Here is a 25,169-nt window from a genome sequence, read left to right as displayed (position 1 = left end):
GCTTAACACGAGGAAGGGATGGGGGGGGGATTAAATCTGCTCTTTTCTTGCTGGAAGCTTCTTTCTGAGCCCAGCTTTTTGCTTTTAATGCAGGTAATGAAGAGATAAATGCCAAAGTCCTGCAGGCTTTAGACAATGAAGCCATTAAGGTGAGATCTGTGTGTTAATACTTTGGGCAAGCTTCTAGAGTCATTCAGTAGAATATCAGGTTAGGTTCAGGAATACAATACAGCAAGGATATACTATATTATGTTAGGTTAGGTTATGTCATATCATATGATATCCTTGTGAGATCTGTGTGCTAATACTTTGGTCAAGCTTCTAGAGTTATTCAGTAGAATACCAGGTTAGATTTAGGAATACAATACCCCAAGAATATACTTATATTACATTACATTATATTATATTATTATTATATTATGTTAGATTAGGTTAGATTATGTCATATCATACAATATCCTTGTGAGATTTGTGTGCTAATACTTTGGTCAAGCTTCTAGAGTTATTCAGTAGAATACCAGGTTAGATTTAGGAATACAGTACAGCAAGAATATACTTATATTACATTACATTATATTATATTACATTACATTATATTATTATTATGTTAGATTAGTTTATATTATGTTAGATTAGGTTAGATTATGTCATATCATATGATATCCTTGTGAGATCTGTGTGCTAATACTTTGGTCAAGCTTCTAGAGTTATTCAGTAGAATACCAGGTTAGATTTAGGAATACAATACCCCAAGAATATACTTATATTACATTACATTATATTATATTATTATTGTATTATGTTAGATTAGGTTAGATTATGTCATATCATACAATATCCTTGTGAGATTTGTGTGCTAATACTTTGGTCAAGCTTCTAGAGTTATTCAGTAGAATACCAGGTTAGATTTAGGAATACAGTACAGCAAGAATATACTTATATTACATTACATTATATTATTTTACATTACATTACATTATATTATTATTATGTTAGATTAGGTTATATTATGTTAGATTAGGTTAGATTATGTCATATCATATGGTATCCTTGTGAGATCTGTGTGCTAATATTTTGGTCAAGCTTCTAGAGTTATTCAGTAGAATATTAGGTTAGATTTAGGAATACAATACACCAAGAATATACTCTATTATATTAGGTTGTGTTATGTCATTATGTCATCATATTATGTCATTATCATATTATATTATACCCTTGGAAGATATTAACACTTGTTTCAGTACGCAGTGCCCGTGGTCAAGTACGACCGGAAAGGATACAAGGCAAGAGCCCGGCAGCTGCTGCTGACCCAGAACGCAGCCATCATCATCGAGGAGTCCAAAATCAAACAGCGGATCGACTACGGCAATCTGACAGGTAGGGATGGGGCCTGGCCCAGCCTTGGCCATGGTTGAGTGCTCACACAATAACCCTGTCTTTGGGGGATCCAGTACTGACAAGCAGCATCTGAAGTCTCTGATAGCCTGAAACTGTGTTTTCCTAAACTGAAACTCCATCAGATGCCACCAGAATTGCTCAATCCATCTCCCCAAGCTCCTCCTCCATCATTTCCCAACACACATCCCTGCCATAGGGAATTGCACCATTAGTGCACAGCAGCTGCTCAGGGCCCTATTTGCCATGGCCTGGATGCTTCCAAAGGGAGAACTTGGTCAGAGGGGGACAACTGCTGATTGAAGCTGGAGCCCTGGGGTTATTACTTGGCTGGTCTGAAACCTCTCCCTTCCCAGCTCCACTTCTGGTGCCAGTCATTCAGTGACTCCTGAATGCGAGCCCTGATGGGATGACTGCTGCCATTTGTCACCATCTGAAGTGGTTTCCAAGGGCAACACTCATTTGGGGTCCTGTGACACTCATAAGGACGCTATTAGAGACGTGTTCATCTCTGCTAGGTTGGACCAGCTCAATTTAAACAGCTAATGCTCAGTTTAAACAGCTATAATCTGGCTTGGAGCTAAAGTAATCCTTAGTATCCCAATAGTTACCCCACTCACCCACCTCCCAGGCTCGAATGAGTACCTGTCCAGTACAGGTTTGATCATAGGTCCCTGAAGTGGCCAGATTACCTCTCTTTCCAAGGCCAGGACAGCTTGTAACCAGGAACTCTTCCTGCATCTGATGGGCAGAGGCACCTGGAAGGTTCTTTTCCACCTTAAAGAGCACAGTTTAAACCTATTGTCCATCCCCTGCATTCCTGTGAGCATCCCCTTTTGCTGGGTACCAAGTGGCTGTTCCCTGTTGCAGGCATCTCCGTGAGCAGCCTGAGTGATAACCTGTTCGTGCTGCACGTGCACTGCGAGGACAACAAACAGAAGGTACCCGGACTCATCCATCCCTCCTCCAACCGCCTCTAGAACAGGGCTTAAGGCACCAAGAGCAGAAGATGCAGCTGGATGGGGAGGGCACACATGGTGCCATGGCTGTAATTAACTTAGAGCCAGCTCCAAGTAATGTTTCTTGTTACTCGAGCTCAGAACGGGTTCACCATGGACTTGAATTGGTGCTGTCTCTTGTGCCCATTGTCATTTAATGGTCACAGTACAGTGTGACCCACAGCGATGCCCATCAAGCCTGGTCCACTTGGAGAAGTGTTTGTCCATGCTATGGAGCCGGTTCTGTCCCTGTTAGCAGCAGCCATCCTTTAGGAACAGTGTCACTGTAAAGCCATGATCCCAGCTCTTGTCTCCTTCCTCGCAGGGAGATGTGGTGCTGCAGAGCGATCACGTCATTGAGACCCTCACCAAGACAGCCATGCAGGCAGGCAAAGTCAACAACGTCAACATCAACCAGGGCAGGTGAGAGCTCTGCTTCAGCCTTGGAGGGCTACAGCAGCATCCCTGCATGCACCAGAACATAGCCAACACATCTTGGCTACGAACGTGGCAGATGGTGCAGCCATGCATCAATACAGAGCAGCCACTTGGAGCAGAAAAGGGTAAAGCTGAGCTAACGGAGGGGCCTCAACTGCTCATCACATCTCTTCTTGTCTCTTCACAGCATCAAATTCACAGTTGGACAAGGCAAAGAAGGGATCATTGACTTCATATCAGGATCAGAACTGCTCATAGCCAAAGCCAAGAACGGCCATCTAACAGTGGTGAGTACCCCTGGGGTTGGTACCAAAGGGCACTGATTCACTTACAGCAGCTCCAAACCCTGGGTTTGGGATTAAACCAGAGCTGCTGCAAATGGACACGTGCCCCATGATGCTCCTGAACACAGCCCTGGCCCCAGCAGGCCCCAGAGCCAGGCAGGCTCACTCAGACTCATCCAGTGCCTGTCTCTTGCATTCCCCTCCCCGAGATCCAGCTTTAACTCCGTGCTCTGCACATCAGATTTAGACATTAAGAACACAGGAAGCTAAGGGAAAAATCCTTTTCCCTTCTCGGCCTTCCTGCTGGTCACATCCAGCCCTGCAGCTGATGTATGCCTTGTCCCATTAAAGGTCATTCAGGAATCAATGCAGATGGGTTCAGTGATGGCCATTTCCAGCAGCCAAATCCTGCTTCTGATCCCTGTGGGGCGGTCTCAGTGTTAACACATCCTGTGCCCTAATGAGCAGCTCAGCTCCAACGCACACTGGAGTCTGGCTCCTGAAGATCCTCAGGACCTAAAGCACTGCAGCATCCCCGCACCCTTACCTTGTCCTCCTCCTCCTCCTCCTGCAGGTTGCTCCTCGGCTGAACTCCCGATGATAACATGCCACCAGGCCAGGACCTCCTCCTCCTCCCCATGGAACTGGCTGGATCATTCCCAGCAAACCCCCTCCTTCCTCGCTTTGCTCCTTTCATTGTTACCAAAGACCTGCGCTTCCAGAAACCCACAGCTCCATCTTTCTTGTCTTAATACCCGATCCCAAAAGAGAGGCCTTCTCCTCCTCACCTTAGCGGCAAAGGCGTGGGTCCAAGGCACCGTCTGGAACCGTGGGCTCTGAGGGAAGAGGTAGCGACCAAAAACCTTGTGCTTGACACCATCCGAAAGCACAAAGGGACCCCAGAACTCTGCTGCTTTGCCAGCCCCGTCCATGAGATGCCAAACTTCATAGCCAGAAAGAATGTGTGATGAAGAATTCGACCCCGAGACGTTTGTATTAAAGCCATATTATGTAAATGAGTGAGAAAAGCCCTGTAAATACTTTGAGTGGAGTATGAGAGATGCACTATGAGAAAGGGAGTTGATTTATGGTTTAGACTGGGGGGTTCTGTTGGTTTTAGCTCGCGATGGTAAGGTATTAACCCATGAAACCAGCATTTACTGAACTTCCTCACTCCTCTGGCTCCAGCAGCTCTTACCTTTTGAAGTCACCCACCCCATTCCTTGCTCTATAGTGGTATTTTTATACTCTTTCCATCCCCACAGCCCAGTGAAGGGTCAGTGAATACAAACCCCAGGCCAAGCCCCACGCGGTGCCTGCGCTCAGAGCAGCACCTTCAGCCAGAACTGCTTTTCCTTGGCATGAGCAAGAACTGGAAGTTTGAGGCCCTGCAGTGAAAGCTCCTCCTTTACCTGCCCCTGCTCAGCGCTGTCAGCAGGAGGAGGGCTCCTTCCCCACCTCCAGCCTACCCTGGTTTGAGCACCAGAGGCTGCAGGGTGGGCAGCTGAGTGCCCCCATCCCACATCCCAGCCCCGGATCCATTCCCAAGCTCATTCCGCCTGTATCCCAGTGCGGCACCACCACTTCCAGTAAGCCCTGAGTAAAATACAACCACACGTTGCCACTTGCATACAATTGGCTCAGCCTCCTACAGTGCGGACCCAAGGCCTGGGCTGCTGTACACACTGTAGTACATACACCCCCCTGTATATGCTAGAGCATCCATGGCATCAGCTGCTGTATCCGCTGTTCTGTAACCTCATCCAGACTACACTGAATAAATTTTTACAGGAAAGAAGCCTCCTCCATCTTGTCCTGGTTTTGGGAATGTTCCTCCAGGAGCAGCTTATTCCTAGAAGGAGTCTTCTAGGATCCAAGCTAAGCAAGGTGGACACGAAGGTAACGGCGCCCTTCTCCATCCGCATCCCTGGATGAGGAATGCTCTAAGGGAAGCAGCCCATAGGGGAGTTTGTGCTTCCAGGTAGGAAATGGTGTGGAGAAGATGCAGCAACACTACTTACACATTAGGCTGTTCTTCAGGCATAAGCAAGATGCCAATGCTGTTACTCCTTCCCCTCCAACCGCTCCTATTACACGCACCAAAGCCAAGCCGGTTAAACTAGAACAGAAAATCCTCCTTGTGGTTGGCGTTTTTAATTTAGGTTTGTTTTATTTAAGTTTAATGTTAATTCCATGCTGTGTTTCAGTAAGAACAATACAGATTCTGTATCTGTGGCTCCAGTCAGATATCCAGTAGTACAAATTAGCTTCAAGTTACACATACTGAACAAAAGAGGTTGAGAGCGAGCGAAGGGAGATGGGGGACAGGGGAGGGGAGAAAGAAAAAATATTGAACACGCATGCAGGCTTTTCAATGCCACCTTCAATGCTAACCTGCTTGGAGGAAAAGTAAAGAACAGGCAAGAATGAGCAGCCAGGGATTGTTGAACTGTTACCAGCACCGTGATTCGCAGCGAGGTTTCAAGCAGGTTGGGAACTCGGGTGTTTCGAACCCCGTTACAATCCACGTCCCAAAAGCAACCCGGACCTTTGAGCTGGACAACGCCGTTGGGATGAAATTCACTTGGAAACGGTTAGAAAAGGAAAGAGAAAGGGGAACTGCCAGCACTCCTCGGCTGTGATGCATCCCTGCCCTGCGAGGGGGAACGTTCACTCTAACCTGCCCCGTGGGCTGGGCGACAATACAGTAATGCTGAGCGAGCCTTGACCTGTTAGTGTCTTAAGGAAACCTACAAGCTGGCACCAGTAAAATCCACAGACATTCACTCTTGCCTTTAAGAACTTTGAAATTGTGTAAAAAAAAAAAAAAACAGCCCAAAAAAAAAGGAAAAAAAAAAACCCAAAACAAAACAAAAAAAACCCCAAAACAAAATAAACCAAAATAAAAATAAAGAAACCCAACAGGGCAGGAACCTAAAATTCTGAGCCCCAATGTAAAAGTCAGATTTGGTGGTTCTCAGAGTGACACTGAGGGTTGTTGTGGGGAAGGGGAGGGATGGTCAGAGATGGGTTCTCTTGTTGGCCTTTGTGTCTCACTGGTTTTCATCTTCCACATCCTGCAGCGCTTCTTTGTTCTGTTCTTCACCTGCGGAGAGGGGAACTTTTAACCACACGCAGGGGCTCGATGGGCACCCAGGTTAAGAGCTCCATGCAGAACACACACTCGCATCCATGGCACACGCACACACACGTCACACAGCCAGGTGTGGGGTGAAGCATTCCCATGGGAATTAAGCCTCATCCCCACCTCGGTGCGTTTCACACAGAGCTGCAGCACAGGCTATTAGAAGACTCTGGTTGTAAGGACAAACATGGGATCATCAACAGCCAAGAGAACAGTTGTGGCTCAGCATCCTTCAGTCAGAAAATACCTCCCCCAAACCTTCATTTCTATGCCAGAAAGCCCTGAGGACCTCTATTCGCTACCTACAGAGATACAGGGTTTAAAACAGGCTTTTCTCTACCCAAATCCCCTCAAGTCTCACCCACAGCAATGTCCTGCAGTCGATTTTATAAAGAACACTGATGAGGTGTTATTAAAGGTACCAAAAGAAGGCTAAAACCACATCCCTGCTTCAAGTCCAACACCTACGTTATTAAATGTTCCGTGTTCTCTTGAAAACAGAAGGTTTGGACCTATTGAGCCAGGCTGCAACATGCAGGGGAATGAAATCTACCCCTAGAGCCTCCTGTAGTTAAGTGTGGGTTACACTCACGTTGCCTGGGTGAGGTGCATGCAAAGCAATGCCTCCTGCACAGCTTTGCCATGCACAAGTGAATGGAGGAGAGAAACTCAGTGGGTTCTTTACAGTTACCCTTAACCATGTGAGCTGGTTTGAGGGCAAGAAAAGCTACCCTTAAAGAGATTGATACGCCCTAAAATCCAGCATGTCCAGATTGAGCACCGGCACCAGGTACAATACAAGGTGGGTTTCCAGGAACACAAGACACCTGACATTCAACAACAGTGAAGTCTACACTTAGGATTATGAAGTGCATCACTGGAGAGGGAAGCAGAGGCCCTAACCCAGGAAGATGGATTAATGGATCTGAGCATGCTCGAGTTGACACACGTAAGCAAATACTCCTGTAACAGGCCATTGTGAAAGTACTTTTCATGCCCAAATATTCTTAATACCCATCCAGGAATGCAGCTCAAGTCCCAAACCAAAGTTACTTTGGGCCTCAGTCAAGCACGCTGGACCTGGGCAGGGGCAGGTCCCAGCTCAGCCCTAGAATGGAGTCAGACACAAGCGGTTTATGAGCAGCAGGAGCGACAGAGGCAAGCAGCATTAGTGACTGCAGGGAACTGACACTGGAACGTTCATTCAGCCATGACAGAGACTTACAAAGTAGAGATTTTAGGAAAGGAACACTTGGACTTCCCTTTAGGAATCTATACAGCGGGAAAGAAGGGGAGAACAGGAATCATGAAGGTGACATTACAAGCAATGAAAATAAACTCAACAGCTCGCCTATGACATGGTTAAAAGGTACAGGAGATGAGATGAAAGGTGCAGCAGCTGAGGAACACCTCAATCCAGAGAGTCCTGCCCTAAACCTACACAACTGAAATCGAGTGTTTAAGGCCAGGCTGGACAAAGCCTTGGGTGAGATGGTTTAGTGTGAGGTGTCCCTGCCCATGGCAGGGGGTTGGAACTGGATGATCTGAAGGTCCTTTCCAACCCAAACCATTCTGTGATTCTACGAAACAGGGAAAAGCTGAATGAGAAAGAGAAACCTCTGAGTGTTCCCCACCCCGTACCAGTTTCCTGCCTCAGTGCCACCGTGAACCTTTACAAGCTTCCAAAGGCTCTGCCTGATTTGGCAATATGGAGTTGTGGAAGCACCAGTTTTAACTGCACTCAGTGCATCAGCATGGTGTGAAGGGTGAGAAAACTTGACACCTATGTCTGCACACTGTTCATGACACCGTGTTCTATGTGAACCCAAAGAACCACACTGCAGGATTAAGGCATCCTGCAGTGGTGTAAGTGTTGTCATCATTCTCTTCCTGCCCTTCTCCATGAACAGTAACCAGGTGATCAGAACTGCTTCAGGAAGGGCAGAACTCTCCATTTGCCACGCTATGAAGGGTAGTTATGAGAAATGTCAATCCAGATTATGCAAAAAGAAACACCCAGAGCCTCTGTAAATAACCCTGGTGAACATCTACAGTGTAAGAGATACCTGGGACATGGTGGCAGCTCACAGAGAGATGTTCTCATGCTGCTATCTCACAGCAGCAATCCAGCCTTGTTAACTGCATTGAAATGGCACCAGCACACATTCAATACTTGGGATCTACCCAAAGAGCTGGAAGCTCTCGGGTAACTAACCCATCAACCCTACACAAGACTCAGTAAAGAGACTCTGCAACTGCTTTCAAATGGACACTACACCACTAAAGTACTCCAAAGTAACTGTAAGGCTATCACCATGCTCCAAGTAACATCTTACTGAGTATTTAAGACATGTATTTTGTGGGTTAAGCAGTGATGTTTCAAACCTCTGCGCCTCTAAGCACCTACTGTACATGAAACAGGACTGACACTTCTTCCCCCTTTCCAAGTTAAAGAAATTCAGCTCTTTCCACGTCTCTCTCCAGGCTGTAATTTAAACACGAGTTTCATTTCTCTATACAGAGATTATGTTTCATTCACTTCCAGTCATCAGTGAAACAGAAGGCCTAATGCAGGGAACTAAACGAGTAAAGTTGGCATGTATGTGGAAGTAGTAAGAGGAAAGAGTCCATCAGGATGCCAAAAGGACACTTAATTTAATATCATATTAGTAAGCAGAAGCACTGTCCCACCCTCTGGTACTGCCAGGGGATACACTCAGTACTTGCTGCAGCACTGGCCCACTTTAGGAGGTATAACCAAGTGGGTCTGGGCAGTGTTAAAAGAAAGTCCTTCAAACACCTCAAATAGGAAATGAGATTTCTCCAAGCTTCTTCTACATCACCTCTGGTAACAAAGCGTTTTACAAACTCCCTTTCCCCTCCTCCCTTCATACTCAGTAATTCTTCGTAAGAAGAATAAAAGCTATGGGGATTACTGATCTCTGCACCTTTACAGCATCATGGCATTAAATCCTCCACTAAAAGCCAACAGAAACACTGAGTGACCTGAAAAACGAAGGGCAACTACATGGGCTGCAGTACTTGCTCCTGCCCTGGCAATTCCCATCTCTCAGAATGACAACCACAGATGAACACGACAAGCCTAAGAAGGAAAAGCTGAATTCAGTGAGGTCACTGCTTTTAAAATACTCACAAACAGCCAGATGGGAGGAAAAGAAAGTTGACATTACTGACACCTCCCTCCTAATGTCACCCCTATCAACTTAATCCAGTGCTAAGAAAGGATGTAAATCCAAGGTGGTCAACTATTAGGAAAGACAGAGGTAAAACACCAACCAATCCATGCTTTCACTTCTGGATAGAGGTCAGGAGAGAGCAGCACTGCAGAGGAGAGTTTACTTACCATCACCCTGCATGTCTGAAGTCCATAGTGTCAGATTATCACGTAACAACTGCATGATAAGTGTAGAGTCCTTATAGCTTTCTTCACTCAGTGTATCCAGTTCTGCAATAGCATCATCGAAAGCTGCTTTTGCCAACCTGTAAGCACAGAATCAAATCGGATTTAACACACTGCTCAACAGAAACCAGGAGTGCACAAGTGAAACCTGTGCCTCGTGACATCTACGTTTGGTATTCACATCCCCATCTTCCCCATCACCACTTACCTGCAGGCACGATCAGGAGAATTAAGAATTTCATAGTAGAATACAGAGAAGTTGAGCGCAAGTCCTAAGCGGATGGGATGTGTTGGTGGGAGTTCTGTCATTGCAATGTCACTAGCAGCTTTGTAAGCCACCAAGCTATTCTCTGCAGCCTCCTTCCTGTCATTTCCTGTGGCAAACTCAGCCAGATACCTATGGTAGTCCCCCTTCCTGGAAACAGAAGCAGTAAGGAGTCAGCAGTGCTTATTTCCCCACTAAATTAACAGTTGAAACTTCCAGTTCAGAAACTCCTCTTTATATATTCACACAAAGGACACTGCTGCTGAATTACTGCAACAGTGCATTTCAGAGTGCATCTGAAACCATCATGCAGGAAAACCAGTTTGGATTCACTTATTTTCTTGTATTAGTACACAAAATCATAGTGTTACCTTCTCCATTCTTAAACTGTCTCTACAAATGCATCTCATCTAAACTAGCCAAGTTTAGGATAGATCTCTATCCTAGAAAGAGATAATCCAACTACAGAGGAAAACACTGATCACGTCAAGACTTAAACTGTCCTTCAGAAAAGATGCATCAAACCAGTGACTACAGCACCATACTCCAAGGCCAAGTTCCACCTGATAATACAACTCTGAAGCTGATACTACACGGCAGTGATCAGTCTGCTTTGTTTCTGTCTCTAGTTCAGATAGAGCAATGTTCTGGCCTCACAAGATACTTACATTTTGTAATAGAAAACCTTGGACTCGCCAGTGTTAGCTGCTGGAATGAGGTGTTTGTCCAGTACATCCAGAATGTCACAACAGATTAATTTCAGCTCAGTCTCAACCTAGAAAGGAAAACACATCCAGTTAGCACATAAGACTAAGAGCTACTTCAACAGCATCCAAATATCAAAACAGGCAGCAGCCCAGAAATCCAAAAGTGGGAAGACAGAAGAACAGCAACATTAGAATTCAGCTGCTCCGCAAGTGCAATAAGCAAAAGAGTTCTGTGTCATCAGCTGGCACAAGAGAGGCACGGACTGATGTGCGATGAAATGGAAAGACATCTCACTAGATAGTGGTATTAAGTTTGTCTCAGGATATACAATTCCTTCCTGCAAGGCTTGCACAACTCCTCCTTCCTTATGGTTTTGGTCCTGGAAGGCTGCCCTAAAAGCAGCCCTGGTGAAGGGGATAATTTGAAGGTGATTAATACAAATCAGCTAAACTCCACTGTACTCTAGAGTTGAAGTGACACCTTCAGAACAAGTTTCCAGTGACTACGTGGGAGGCAAAGCTCTAACAGAAGAGCCTTAAGACAAATATCAGGGAGTATCAGAGGAGAATAAAGATGTGCCACACAAAAAAAGGTCAGATACGAGGAAAACAGACTCCAGAAGCAGGCAAAAAAAGGCAGAGTACACCAACTTGGTGGTAACGCAGGAATCATCAACACTGAGATCTGTGGCCGAAGAAAACCCATCTATAAAGAGTTATTTAAAAACAGATGTTGACTTTTAACAGCCAAAGTTGAAAATATGGTCACAGCACCTTCATTTTTCCCTTTAATTTAGAATATAAAGCAAGGTTTATGAGGTTAGGGTTTACCGCAGAAAGTTTCACACCTGAAAGCAAAGAAACCCAAGTATTCCCAAACAGCTAAAATCATGTTGATATTTTGCCATCAACATTGCCAAAAGAAGACTTGCTCTGAGTATCCCATGCCCTTCACAGTAGCAGTGGTTGGTTCACTGGTTCCAAGCTACTTCTATGCATGATGAGGCAGAGGGTTTCAAGCAAAGGCATCAACTGAGTTAGAAGAAACTACCCAAAACTGCATGCCCTGGATCACAAGAGCTGCCTTACTTAGTCCATTATCCCTTTGCATCCTCCCACCCCTGCAGCTTGCTTGCTTTCAGCATTTTTCTTGCCATGTAATATTTTTATCACCATAGAGCTCTATTAGGGTTTGTTACCGCCACATCTACCCTCAAAAGCTGTTAAAAACTAGAGATCCAAAATAGATGTTAAACTGGCACATACATACACAGCCCAATTTGTACAAAATGGCTTAGATTTGCAAGAGTTCCTTCAGAGAAATCAATTCTGAATGTCAGAATGCCCTAACATTCAGAGGAGGAGTTAGATGCTATAAAGTTATGTGACAAATGCTTAAGGGAGTTGCTGAAATATGGTCACTTGAGAAGAATCTACTTCATATGTTCTTGGGCTACAAAAGCTAGGAAACCTTTGGCCAGCAGTGAGTTCCTGCAAACTTCTTTCCTCTTGATCCTCTTTTTCAATGACTTCTTTTTGCAGAGAGATCTTCAGCAAAACTGCAAAGAATTAAATCAGTTTCTAATCCTCTTTTGTTAAATAGCCATACACGTACAAACGTCTATTTCAGCTCAGACAGACCTTTTACAGCTTCACTTAAAGGATCATTCACACACGTTATCAGAGATCAGCTGCTGTCCAGGGCAAATGTCCTGACCAAGCTTAGTTTAAATATGTTATATATAAATGAAGAACAAAACAAGAAACCCCCACCGAAACCCTACAAGCTCTTTTACTCTGTTGTAGACAGAGTGGCTCAATGAGCTCTTCAAAGCAGCACAAGAGCCCACACTAAGCTTGTTCAGAGCATTCAGAAACTATAGGTTTAGGGTCTATCACTATTCCAGCTCCAAATGACATAGGGTGCTACAGGCTCTGACCAGCAAGGAAAGACTGCTCACCCCAAAGGCTGCACAGAAGCCCCCGTAAGGCACCCTGCTTCTATATTTCAGTGACAGTGCTGGCTTAATCAGATTCCAGACTATGTTCTTAGCTCTGCAGATACAAAAGCTTGTAAACTACCTGGTGACCTAAAAAAGGAAACTTATTAGAAGCAACCAGGGGAAGGATAACCTGCGCTAGTTCTTTGACCTGTTTTAGTACGTAGCCCCCAAAATAGCTGCACCTCACAACTGAGATGCAACACGGAACTAGAACGTAGGAAGCAGTTGCTAAACCCTGCAACCTCCCTCCCAGCCCTGCCAAAACAAACAAGCTAACCACCCACATTTATGCCAATTCATAGCCTCAACTTTCTAAGTAGGAGGGAAGGAGAAGAGCCTTGCAGCTGCGCCAGAATACAACCCAGAGCACTACAAACACACATACAGACCAGTAAGAGGAAAGTTATTTCTCCTATGCTATTATGGAAGGGATTTGGTTTTACTGGATGAAATGAACTGCATTACATGCAGACGTACACCAAGCTCTCGAGGATGAAGGATGCATGCCTCTCTGTTCATCTATGAAGATGCAGTCAGATGAGAAAGCCAGGGGCTCTACTTTTGTGTATCCAAATGGCCACAGGACCCAGAAAAGCAGCTTGCCTTTGAAGGAAGCAAGAAGTGGATTTTCCCCCCATGGCTATGTATGTGTTTTTACACATTTATCTTTAGTGGTTTGGATAAAGGCACAGCCTGGCATCTCCAATCACCTGTCAGTATCACCTAGTGTATGCCTCAGACAAAACCAGCCCAGCCCCATTCTGACAACACCACCATCCCTCAGAGTTCTGCCCCCAGTCACATTGGACAGTAGCTCAAACAAACTCCAACCATTTAAGAGCCATGTGCTAAGCTGCAATAAATACCGATGTACACCAACACCATCAAATAATTACTTTCACACAAACTACACCTTCCATTTCAACTTGAGCAGCACTCTATAGCTGAGCGCAGTCATACACCCAAGTTCAGATGGTAAGATAGGTGTTTTCTGGAGATGTTATTTCCCTTCAACTCTCCAGGGCTTTCAGCTCAGCCTGTCTGTCCTCACACAACAAAACTTACCCTGAGAAATGATACAAGAGCAGGTATTTCTGGATAAGGTAAGCCCAATAACCTGAACTTTGCTGAGCCTGCACCAGACCTCATCTCTGCAGAGAAGCACCGAGCGCAACAGGGCAGCTGTGTTACTGTTCCATCAATGACAGTAAGCAGCATCATCCACACCTTTGCAGTATGCTCTCTGCACCCTTACTGCTCCCATGCCATCTTGGTAAGCCCATTAACACTCTCTTTACAGCAGCTGCTAACTCATATTAAGTCTCCCAGCAGCTACAAACAGGATCTAATCTTCAACTGCAGTTGATAGCCTCTTGGAAAACTCAGGCTAAAGTTGACATTGTTCATCTGTCTCCAGTATGGAAAGGCATTAAAGTTCTCCAAAGCACCTACAGCAACTGTCATAGCTATTCCCTTTAAGGATTTAACAGCTGAGCATACTGCTGGCACAAGCCTGCATTTCATTTGGCCTTCTCTCTCAATAGGTACTTAAGGACTACATACATTTCCTGTACATCAGTCTGTTCGGCATGGTACTTGCTCTCTTTGCAAAGAGATACAGAGCAAAGCCTATTTTACAGTCCTTTCAAAACCAAGGAAAAATGTCTTTTCACTATTAAAGGATCTCTGGCAGAAGACAGTAACTGCCCACAAAACCCTGTGCAAAAACAACCCTGGAAGCACACAGTGTAAGACAAATTTAAACAATCATCTGATAGCTATTGTCTTATATGTTCTGGTAGGAAGACTTCAGACACCCATCAAGAAGTGGTATTTGGGACTCTATGTAACTGGCAGAGCCTCATCCCATCAACATGCCAGCATAAAATTAGAAACTCACAACTTAACAATTCCATGGAGCAACAGAAACGCTGTGAGTCAACAGAAAGCAGGCCAGAGCCATTTCTGAGGAAAGATTTCCAAGCCAACATCATTTCCATTGGTGGTGCATGAATCAGTGCCAGGTGATATAACAGACTCCACTGCTTCCCTGAGTGAAGAGCTGAACCATGTGGAGGCAACTTGTCATCAAATAATGGAGATGAAGAGATGTGCAGAAACGTGGGGGATTTAAACACAGGAGCATGCCTGCGCTGTGCTAAACCATCATCTAAGGAAGGTGGGGCAGAGGGGAACAAAGCTGACTGTTCTTATAGCTGAAGGTTTCATGAGCCCTTCCTGACAAAAGTCAAAGCCTGCTCCAAGCTCTCCATTTTAGGTAAAGCTGCACAGACTGACTAGAGTCAGCATGAAGTTATGTGGATCCATTTTTCTCTCCAGAGAGACAGAAAGAGAAAGAAAACAGCAACACCCTAGAGGTTATTGCACATGCAAGCTTCACAGTTAAGATGACCATGACACCTTAAGGAATATGGGAATGCTTTATCTCAAATGGATTGCTTTAACTCTACCAGTGTAGCTGACCAGTTTAGGACAAAACGAAACTTAAAATTCTACACATTAAGAATGAGATGCTCAAGCCTAACCAGGCAACTGTTCTTCTGCAAAGCACTTAGTTTCAAGGGAAAAAGGAAGAAAATAAGGCTAATGTACATGAAATGCACCCATCACAGTGATAAGGAGTCAAAGAAAGTGGCCATTTGGCTTCACACTGCCCATCTTTGTGCCAAGACCACCACCGAAGATCCTTCCCCACTGGCATTTCAACTAGCAGTGTTAATGCCTTCAACTCTGTAAGGCAGAGTACTGCAACAGCCCCAGGTGTCAAAGTCTGAATGATCCAAAGCAGCTTTTATCAGAGGTAGAAGCTTAACAGCCAAACATACCTTTGACACGGTTAATTTTCACAACAACAGTGGTTGGGGTAAATCAGGTTGGAAGGGAAAGAGAAAGGCCTCTTGAGCACATGCAGCCTCACACTGAAGCAAGGAAGAGAAAGTGCCAGCCTAGTTCAAATGCTTAGCAAATAACAGCTGCACTGAAGGAAAACCCTCCCTTTCTCCTTCCAGTCTACTGCCCTTGTGAGTGTTTACACAGAAACACTCAACCTCCCCCCTTCACCAAGTGTTATTTATCCTCCAGAAAAGGAACAAACTTCATCCTCCCAAGAAAGTCACCTTATAACAGGTCACCACACTGCTACCAATCTAGAGTATCAGGAGAGTTATGGCAAGGATAACAGAACTGGACCTTAACTAAGTGGCATTATGCTGCAACACCAACTACATCTTACCATTTGCCGATATTCCCGGATCATTTTTAATTTGTCTTCTCCACCTTTGTTTTCTTCTTTCTGTTCAATGCTGCTGATTATTCTCCAGGAAGCTCTTCTGGCGCCAATCACGTTTTTATATGCGACAGAAAGCAGGTTTCTTTCTTCCACTGTCAACTCCACATCCATTCCAGCCACCTTCTTCATTGACTCAACCATTTCTAGGAGGAAAAGGCCAGACAATTATTCTCGGAGTTAAAGCATCTGTCAAACCACTTGATATAAGTTGCAAGTTAATGATAGCTTATGAAAACAGCTTCCCTCCTCCTTTCAAACACAGTCTGCCTCACTTTTATGCTGGAGTGTTCCAAACAAATCAATGAACATGTGCACAAAGGAAGTATCTGATGTTCTTTTAAGTGTTTGACAAGGGTCCCCCAAAAAAGCCTTTACAGATAGTTTAGGTTTTGGTTTGGGTGGGTTTTTTAGGGGGTTGTTAAGAGACAGACAAAAGGATTTAGCAGCAAGCATGCTTTCCACAGTGGATCAGAGTTACCAGTCCAATCCTACAGGAATGCCAGTTCTTCAAAGTGCTTCAGAAAAGGCAACAAATAGCGAGAAGAACATGAACAAATGTAACCTGGCTTTCAGCACAGTGAGAATAAACTGAAGAAGTACAGAAGGCTCCAGTGATGTGTCAACTGGAATACAGTCTAACATCCAGATTTGAACAGATGAAGTGTGAGTACTGTCATTAAGAAAGCAACTCAAAGTGCCAAAGGGAACCACCAAATGAGAAATGAGGCACTCAGAGAAGCAACAAAACAGTCATCCTGAGGATACCCAGAGGAACCATATCTACCCATGCCAAGCAGCTACTTACACTGAAAATTAACACACAAAATATCAAATATTTGATATTTATAGTTTAAACCTTTCGGAAAGGACTTCTAAACCTCAGGTTAAAACAATTATGACTAAATACAGCTTTCCTCTACTCAAGTGGAAGCAAATACTTGAACCACTTAAGGAAGGTTATAATCCTTTCATTACCTAACCACAGTATGATTGCTTGTGACATAGAAAAATAAAAGACAAAAGTGTTAAACAGACCCTAATTGAGAGGCTAGGATGAGACACTCAGGAGGCAAAGGTTTTGTCCTGCCACACAGTGCTTCATCTCATTCACCATTTACCTTCCAGCTTCAAAGACTGCTGGGAATCCCACAGATGAAAAGAAGGGCATTAATGAATGAGATTAAGACTCAACTACATCACCTACTCAACAGGATAACAGTTTCTCAGCTATATGCCAGGTAAAGGGACACTAGAATGACTACTTAAGTCTGCTAAAAGCATGGCGATGCATAAGGTGACACAGCCTACTTGCCTCACTGTTCTGTGGCCTATTTATCCTGCCTACTCATCATTCCACCCCCACCATTTGATGTCATGATGTTCTGCTGTGTCATGGCAGCACGAGCAGTGGGAAACTCATGAAACTTAACTGTCATTTTTGTCCTTGGGTGCCAAAACTTACCATCTTCACAGGCATAAGGCACGTCAGCAACAGAAAACGTAAGCTCAGTCTTTTTCTCCTGGCAGGAACAACATTATCAGTCTCCAACAGGTCCCCACATTCTGTAGTGACTCCCTTACCATAGGGGGGAGAAAATCCCTACCTCCAACAGTAGACTTAGTTTCTCCAAATCACAGATAGTAACAAAAAAAATCTACCAAGGATTTAATAAAACCTTTACAAGCTGTGATTTACCCATTGAGCAGAGCACATATTACAGATGAGAATCCAACCCATAAACAAGTATCTTGCCCAAGCAGAAAAGATTTATCAGCCTACCTACAAAGCTGTTGGAGAAGAATGTTTCTAGTTTAGCAAACAGCCAAATTTGACTTTGAATACTATTATCTGGGCTGAGATTTCAACAAGACAAAGTAGTATTATGCACATACCTTGGTCTTCCACAGTAAAGCCATAATCCAGCCCTGAAAGTTTAAGCCTTTAATCACTCAGCAATACAAAAGCAAAAGGACAGCATAACTGTATCTTCTCCAATAGAGAACTAATTCTAACAAAGGCATCTATGCCTGCTAACAGAACAAATATTTAAGTACAGCTTTACCTTTCACCTTGATGTGAAAACCTCAGAGACCTTTCAAGACAAAAATGCAAGTCTGAGATTACATTTTAGTAACAAGGATTACTGCAGCAATGACAACTCACTGCACACACAGAGATGCTTACGCTACATTATTGGAAAAACTAGTGTTATGCAGGTTCAGAAAGACAAATACTGTGGTCTCAGTGGTTACCTTCCAGGTTTTTTCAGATGATTGTGGCTGTCACCTTATTATGCTGTCAGATCCTACCATCAGAGCAGGAAATCCCCAAAGTATAAGATGTGGAAGGGTAAGGGAATATTCTGGAGAATGACACACCCGAGATTTATACTCTTCCCCAGGCACTTGCTGCTGGTTGTTACAAGAAGCATCACAACAGACATCTGCTCTGATCAGGTTTGTATATGCTAACAAAAAAGGGCATTTAACTAAGACTCAAAGCAATTAAGATACTACAAAACTACAATAACACCCACGACAGTTTTTTTTTAAAGTTCCTAAATTCTACTATTATGATTAAGGTTCACCTCATTGCAAAGATAGCTGACTCACCTCCAGCCACTGTGCAGTAACAGTGGAGACATGCATACACAGCTTGGAAAGCACAAAGGATCTGGCCAGTGGTCACCACTACACTGAGCACTACCTAAGAAAGATACTTAAAACAGCCTGGTACATTGCTTGGGATTGGGGATTTTTTTGTTTTGATGTGAAAGACAACAGATTATCCCTTACTCTAAGCTAAAAGCAATGGGAAATTTTACATGTATTGAGAAGTGTATGTTTGATAACCATCTGCTAGGGGCCAACACACAGAATTTGCACAAAGGGCACAGTAGATAAGGAAACTTCTATGTAAATCTTTGCAGTATAGGATATAAAACTTAAGCAGGAGTAGACTATACCAAAGGAGTAGCAAGTGTCTACTAAAAGCTGAGTGTGATGCAAGGATATGAATACAGGAGAAAGGAATCTTCCCACATGTGTTCACCACAGAAGATCATGCACCATAACCACTATTCAAAGACTCAGTACTAGTCTTGTACTTGTTCATTCTTGGAATGAATGAAAGAAGAGCAGTAGTAAGTCGTAAGACTTCAAACGAAAGTATTTCATTCTAAACTGTTGGATATAATATCTCATTTAAGACTCTAACAGCAAACACAAAGCAGCTGTAAGACTGCTAATATTCAAGAAGGGCTCCAGGAGACAGTCAAGAGGATCTACAGAACCATTAACTTAATGCTCGCAAGAGGTTAAGCTAACAGGAATTACTGAGTAAGTGGGTATATGCATAAACACTATAAGGTAGAGCATGACCTCCTGGAAAAGCAAGTAACACCTCACAAATCTTCTGTGATGCTCTGAATGAGTCAAGCATATGGACAAGGAAGGATGGATTGACACAGTCTACCTGGATTCCCAAAAGCATTTGACAAGGTCCCTCACCCAAGGTTCTTTGAGGAACAAAACTGCCATGAAACAGGATAAACACTTGGCTGAAAGACAGGAAACAGGGTATGAAATAAAACTCAAGTGTTCAGAACTAGAAAGATCACCAGTTAAATCACACAGTGATCTATGCTGGGAACATGCTAACATTTGTGATCCAGAAAAATGGGAGGAAACAGCAAGTACTAACTTAGCAGAGGCAGCAAAGTGCTAAGAACAAACACAAAAAGAGCTGAAGAAACAGTGGCAAACGTATTTTCTTCATTAAGTGATGAGTGTATCTGTGAAGATTAATGCCCACAGATTGAGTTCTTCTACAACTGTAAGCTTCCACTCAGCATCAGTGGGCACCATCCTACTCACTGCAACTATCAGCTCCAAATTTAAGCCAAGAGAAGGTAGAGCTCATCTTTTCATCCATTAGGAACTATTCTTCTGAACACACTGTTACATTACCCACACTGGGTTTTTCTGTTCTCTTAAGAAATCCTGCACTTGGCAAGTGAGACTTAAGAGACAGTTACACCTGCCAGGAGCTTGAGGGGGAGGCTTTCCCTCTATCCCTATCAATTCTCAGCTTTCAGAGCCCAACACTTCTTTTGACCTCTCAACTGGCTGGCTCAGGTCACCAGCTCAGAAAACAGCCACCCAGAAAATCAACAAATAAGCTTATAATTTAGAGAACTGAACAGGCTTTAAGAGTCAGACTAGAACCCAAGTTATAGTTATAGAAGTAGAGAAAAATAACCAGGGAAGAGAGCTCACCACACTATGCAGCACTGCACTGTGGTTCCAAAAGCATAAAATGAACACAGCATTTACCCATTACAGCATTCCCCATACACTACACAGGTTTGAGATTTCTCTTCAAGATTTTCATATGCTCGAAGCATCGCGAGTACAGTAAGTATTAAAAGCAAGGTGCAACTACTGAGGCACTAAAAACTGATAACCCAATCTTAAACTCCCTATCTACAGCATACAGTACCAAAAGGATCAAGTTTTATACAAGCATGAAAGAACCCAACAGCTACATTCCCACAAGTTAAGACAACCAACAGGCAGAAGAGTAAAAAAATACCAAGGAATACCCATCCTGCACAGTGGCTTAGACTATGTTTTGCAGACAAAGCAGCAGATTATACTAATATTCACTGTATACAGCTGGCACAGCCAAGATACTGCCAACATCTGATTGCATGACTCTGCAATAAACAATTCTAAAAAGCATACTCCTACCTTTATGCACTCAGAGAAATAGATGGGCTATGGCTAAATTATCCAAGCAACACTGGCATTTTCTGAATAACAGATCCTATGGACTATCCCCAGTCTTTCTTGCAACATGAATGTGATTTCTAAGTCACCACTATCACCTCTTCAAGCTGTGAACATATGCTTTTCTAAGTAAACCAGGGTTTTTCTGGTACCTGTAGCAAAAGATTTAGTTTAAAGCAATACACAGGCAAATCTAAAGACTGAGTGTATTTCTCAGCCTGACTGAGATCTGCTACCAACTAATCTGCTAATACACTCAAGTGTACTCAAATGTAATGGACACCTACTCAGCTTCTGGACTCCTTGCAGAGAATCAAACCATCTAATTATAGATGTTTGTCTCCTTTGGTTGCTCTTGGTACCTCAGGAGATTCAAGAAGCCAGTTCTAGAAGGCCCTCTCACACAGCTCCTCATGAGAAGAAGTCAACTTCTATGGCCCAGGATGTGAACAATTATCACTTAAAAAACCCAATTCCTCCTAACTCCAATCTCATTGCCTTGCCCCTTTTTATCTACCTCTTAGCTTTCTACATTTCTTAGGAATACGCTGAGATTTTTCTGCCTTCTAGCACTTTCACATCTACCCAATTCTGAGACAAAGAGAGCAGTCATAGCCCACGTCACTAGAACAGTAAGACCTTTGACAGACAGGTATAAGTACTATCCATTAACGTGGGGGGAAGGAGAAAAAAAAAACCAGGCACAAAACCCAATCATGTTATTTGACATTAAGTCAAACAACATAAAGTGTGCTTGGTATTTGCCTGAAAGAGACAAGTCCTCTGCAAAGAGATACTAACAGGTTCAAATCTTGAATGGAGACCACTGCTGCACACACTACTGACTTTGTAATAGACACATTTCCCTGACAGATGATTTTTAGACAGATAAAGATATTCAGAGTCTGCTATTAACCTGATGTATTGAGAATCAGGAGAGCTGTCCAATAGTTTGGGCTTTTTTTCCCTTCTTACCTGTGCTTTGACCTAGTATCTGCTTTTGGGGACAAACAACCTACCCACACTCCTTTCACCTCACCTAAATTACCCTACATCTAAATCTTAAGTCATATACTTCAAGACAGCTAGTACAAAACTGCTGTTCAGAGTCTAAGTTCTTGCTTACAATCACAGCTTGCTTCTCCCCTGATTAAAATACATTACTTAGCTTCCGCAATGAAGAAATGGTTTCAACATTCAGCAGCAGTCTACAAGACTCAAGATACACTCATTTTTTTTAATATAAATGACTCAAATGTAAGATAATGTCAAAAAACAACATCATGTTACCTACTCCAATTGTTTCTGGGGAAGAAAAAATAGGTTATAGTTAATGTATTATTCTATTAATAACAGTCTTTGAAGGAACAGCACTAAGTGAGATTTCTCACAAAGCTTCCTGTATTTCAAGTAAGCTTCCTGGCATTTTGTGATTTGTCATGACATGCTTAAGCAGATCTGTGAAGATAGTTACCCAAATCTCTTAATATCTCCAGAGATCAGGGCTTAAGTGCTACCTACACCACAGAAGTACCTAGAAAGTTGTCCCCTTAATCTGGGCCAATATACTGAGGACAGCATGGACACAGGATTAACTCCCAACAAGTCCCCACACACAGCTTCCAAGACTTCACAGATTCTCTAAATGGGTCAGGTAAGTAGCACCAAAGAAGCTCCAGTCAGATGCCCACCATAAGTGCTGCTATAAATACCATGAACCACACAAAAAAAACAACCCACCACACACCACCCTTCTGAAGTCACAGGAAGATGGAACAAAATTTAATGTTACCCTGCTACTGAACTTGAAATATGGTCATTCCACACTCATACCCAAGTTACACACAAGATCTGCATTCCCACAGACCTGTGGACAGTACTTACCATCACACCATTTTATACACGTCAGTGAATAACCGTTACTTTATGGTCATCTATCTCAAAGACCAAACTGAAGAGCAAAATTAAGACTTAACTTATTTTACCATACTGCTTTCCAACAATTTTGTCCAGGGAATTACTGAACAGCTATCTTGGCAGAACTCAGTATTTCACAGAAACAAGAATTATGCCAATAGTTTACTGTTTCACTGAACAAGAATACAGAATTAGATGCTGAAACAGTACCTACAGTACATATTCTTCCAGGCTTTGGATGTAAGAGCCATGGAGATACATTTAGAACTGGAAGCAGAACTGGAGGGTGCGCTTTGAATTTATTTACTCAGCTCGATTCCAACAAACTTTGCAAGTCTAAAAGCCACAGCACTGATTAAGTTTAGTGCTCTTCCTAAACAGTAACAGTCTCATCACCATTCAGATACAGTACTGTGCAAGAAACGTTCCACATTTTCATCTGGCCACCTTGTTTCACCCATATCCATGATGCTGGTAGAACAGAAAGTCCATTGAGGGAAATGCTGCACCAAGGCAATTGCCTACTAACTGACTGTTATTAGCTGACAGAAGTCTGGTTGGTTTGCACTGCAGATCTCTACAATGGGGTAGAAGCTGATTACTGTCCAAAGAACTGATTTACCACTGACTTAACGCAACACCAGAAAGACAGTCCTGCCTCAAAAACTTCCAAAGATGATGAATCCTCCAGGATGCTGGCCAAGCAACCAGCCTGGGTTTCCACTCAAACCAAAGCCAACACTTTCAGTTGCACTGACTCATCTGTACCAGGTGGAGAACCCTTTCCTCCCTACCCACCAATCCAAGGCCAGGAATGCTACTGGAATTGGGGATCAGAGGGGGATCATCTCACATCCTTTAGGGTAGGTAATTAAGACACTGAAAAAACCCCCAATCCCCACTAAGTCCTACTTACTGTGGACTATGGAACTGCATGTATCCCTCCACACAAGTCAATTATGTTGCACCCCAACACCTGGATTGGAGGGGGGGTATTTTTTTCTGTTACTTCTTACACTTATTGTGAAGACTGACTCCTCCCATGTACTGGAAGTCTCAGTTCTACCTCATTTCCCTGCTGGAATGGTCACAGAAAGGGAGTCCTGTCTAGGCTCTTCTTTTTTTTGTTACAGTTTCTGTTTTCCTCCCCAAAACATGCCTTGTTCAGGTGATCTGCAATAGTGTTACTGGGAGCTTTTTAAGCACAACTCTGTAAAAATATGTCATTTGGTCAGAATTTGGTCAATTTTGTCTATGCTGTCCATGAGAATTACAAAGAGCAAATATCTGGCGTGTCTTCCTACTTCTAAATGAAATGTAACCTACAAAGGGGTTTATTTCATTTTAAATGAGTAAGCATAAGGCAAAAGTAACAGTCCCCGAAGAGTAAAGCCATTGAGAAAATTAAAGGCCCTTTCTATTATATGCAAGGGGAACACAGTTAATGAAACAGACATTTTGGGAGCTAGAGACATCATTCAGGGGTACCAGTTCCTCCACTCTGCCACTTTTCAGCCAGATATGATCAGGAATTGCGCCCAAAGTTACAGGGGAAAAGGATTAAAAGACAAAGGTAGGAAAAATAAAGCGATCTGTAATAATGCCTACCACATAATGAAAGCACACACATTTCCTTTAGGCAATGAAGTATCATGGACTCGATCCCTCCAGGGTGAGAGCTCGCTCGCTCTCTGGGTTTGCCAGGAGCAGTATGTCCAACCGAAGGCAAAGGAAGAGAAAGAAAAGCGCTAACCCCCTCCCTCGGGGACCCCATAGTGCGAGCGAGCCTCTCCTCAGCATCCCCTCCCGAGGGGCCGAGCGAGCCGGGCACCCACCTTCCGGAGAGCACGGCACTGGGCGTTGTCTGCGGCGAGCCGACCTGAGCCCCACGCCGCCGCGAGGCCCGGCCCGAACAGAACCGCCTCAGGCCGCGGCGGTCAGAGGCACGATGAGGGGCAACGAGGTCTCTTTGTCGCGCCCCCCGAGGCGGGGGCGGCTCCCCTTCTCCCCCCCCCCACCCGGGACTCGCCCTTCGCGGCCGCCATTTTATTCCCGGCTTCTGCCGCCACCGCCCCCCCGAAGCGGGCCCCGCCCAGGCCCAAGACACCCACTCGTTCAGGGCCCCCATCCCCAGCTCCACCACCCCCTTGGGGCGCTTCTCGTCGCCATTTTGTCTGGGCCCCCCTCCTCCTCCGCCCCTGCCCCCCCCTCCCCCGCCCAGCCGCCATTTTGTGGCCGCTCCCTCCCTCTCCCCTTGGCCTTGCACGGCCTCGGCCAGCGCTCACCATCGTAGCGCTCGGCCTGCTCAGCCAACTTGGCCTGATAGACGAGGTCCTCCCGATCGTCCATGTCCTGCAGGAGGGGCGGCGCCGGGGACTGCACGGGGCGGATGGAAGCCGATGGGTCTGGGGGGCTCAGCAGCTACCAGCTCGCTGCTCTCCGGGCAAATATGGCGGCAGCACCTCCTCCCGCTGCATCCGGGCACTTCCGCAAGT

General features: G+C 44.3%; 2 protein-coding genes and 1 long non-coding RNA gene across 7 annotated transcripts in view; 1 reads left to right on the top strand and 2 right to left on the bottom strand.

Annotated features, from left to right (window-relative positions):
• MYO1C (myosin IC) overlaps nt 1-4,130 on the top strand; it is a 52,182-nt gene extending 48,052 nt beyond the window's left edge. For all 4 annotated transcript variants that reach the window (XM_061363409.1, XM_061363408.1, XM_061363411.1 and 1 more), the window contains exons 27-32: nt 94-149; nt 1,242-1,377; nt 2,266-2,336; nt 2,719-2,816; nt 3,019-3,118; nt 3,690-4,130. In XM_061363409.1, the coding sequence (XP_061219393.1) occupies nt 94-149; nt 1,242-1,377; nt 2,266-2,336; nt 2,719-2,816; nt 3,019-3,118; nt 3,690-3,716 (488 nt within the window). In that variant the 3' untranslated portion in view covers nt 3,717-4,130. The remainder of the gene's footprint in view (nt 1-93; nt 150-1,241; nt 1,378-2,265; nt 2,337-2,718; nt 2,817-3,018; nt 3,119-3,689) is intronic.
• A 1,922-nt stretch (nt 4,131-6,052) lies between these two features.
• Nucleotides 6,053-25,169, bottom strand: YWHAE (tyrosine 3-monooxygenase/tryptophan 5-monooxygenase activation protein epsilon). Of its 2 annotated transcripts, XM_061363402.1 has the most exons (7): nt 24,960-25,169; nt 15,910-16,109; nt 10,615-10,721; nt 9,890-10,096; nt 9,625-9,761; nt 7,486-7,532; nt 6,053-6,221 (listed from the first exon to the last, which is right to left on the bottom strand). In XM_061363402.1, exons 1-6 carry the CDS (start codon nt 25,021-25,023, stop codon nt 7,525-7,527), a joined length of 723 nt encoding a protein of 240 aa, XP_061219386.1. In that variant the 5' UTR covers nt 25,024-25,169; the 3' UTR covers nt 6,053-6,221; nt 7,486-7,524. The 2 variants fall into 2 exon arrangements, with proteins under 2 accessions (XP_061219386.1, XP_061219385.1); XM_061363401.1 differs by lacking the exon at nt 7,486-7,532 and having other exon boundaries at nt 24,960-25,166.
• Nucleotides 17,859-18,661, bottom strand: LOC133217708 (uncharacterized). Its single transcript, XR_009726940.1, has 2 exons — nt 18,580-18,661; nt 17,859-17,997 (listed from the first exon to the last, which is right to left on the bottom strand). It is a non-coding gene; the product is annotated as an uncharacterized LOC133217708 (long non-coding RNA).

The sequence above is a fragment of the Neopsephotus bourkii genome, unplaced genomic scaffold, assembly GCF_033783945.1.
Source record: "Neopsephotus bourkii isolate Nb327-2 ecotype Australia unplaced genomic scaffold, CSIRO-AGI_Nbou_v1 NB_1154, whole genome shotgun sequence".
Lineage (NCBI taxonomy): Eukaryota > Metazoa > Chordata > Aves > Psittaciformes > Psittacidae > Neopsephotus > Neopsephotus bourkii.
Note: the sequence above shows the minus strand (reverse complement) of the source record. Positions and strands in the feature narration are given on the sequence as shown.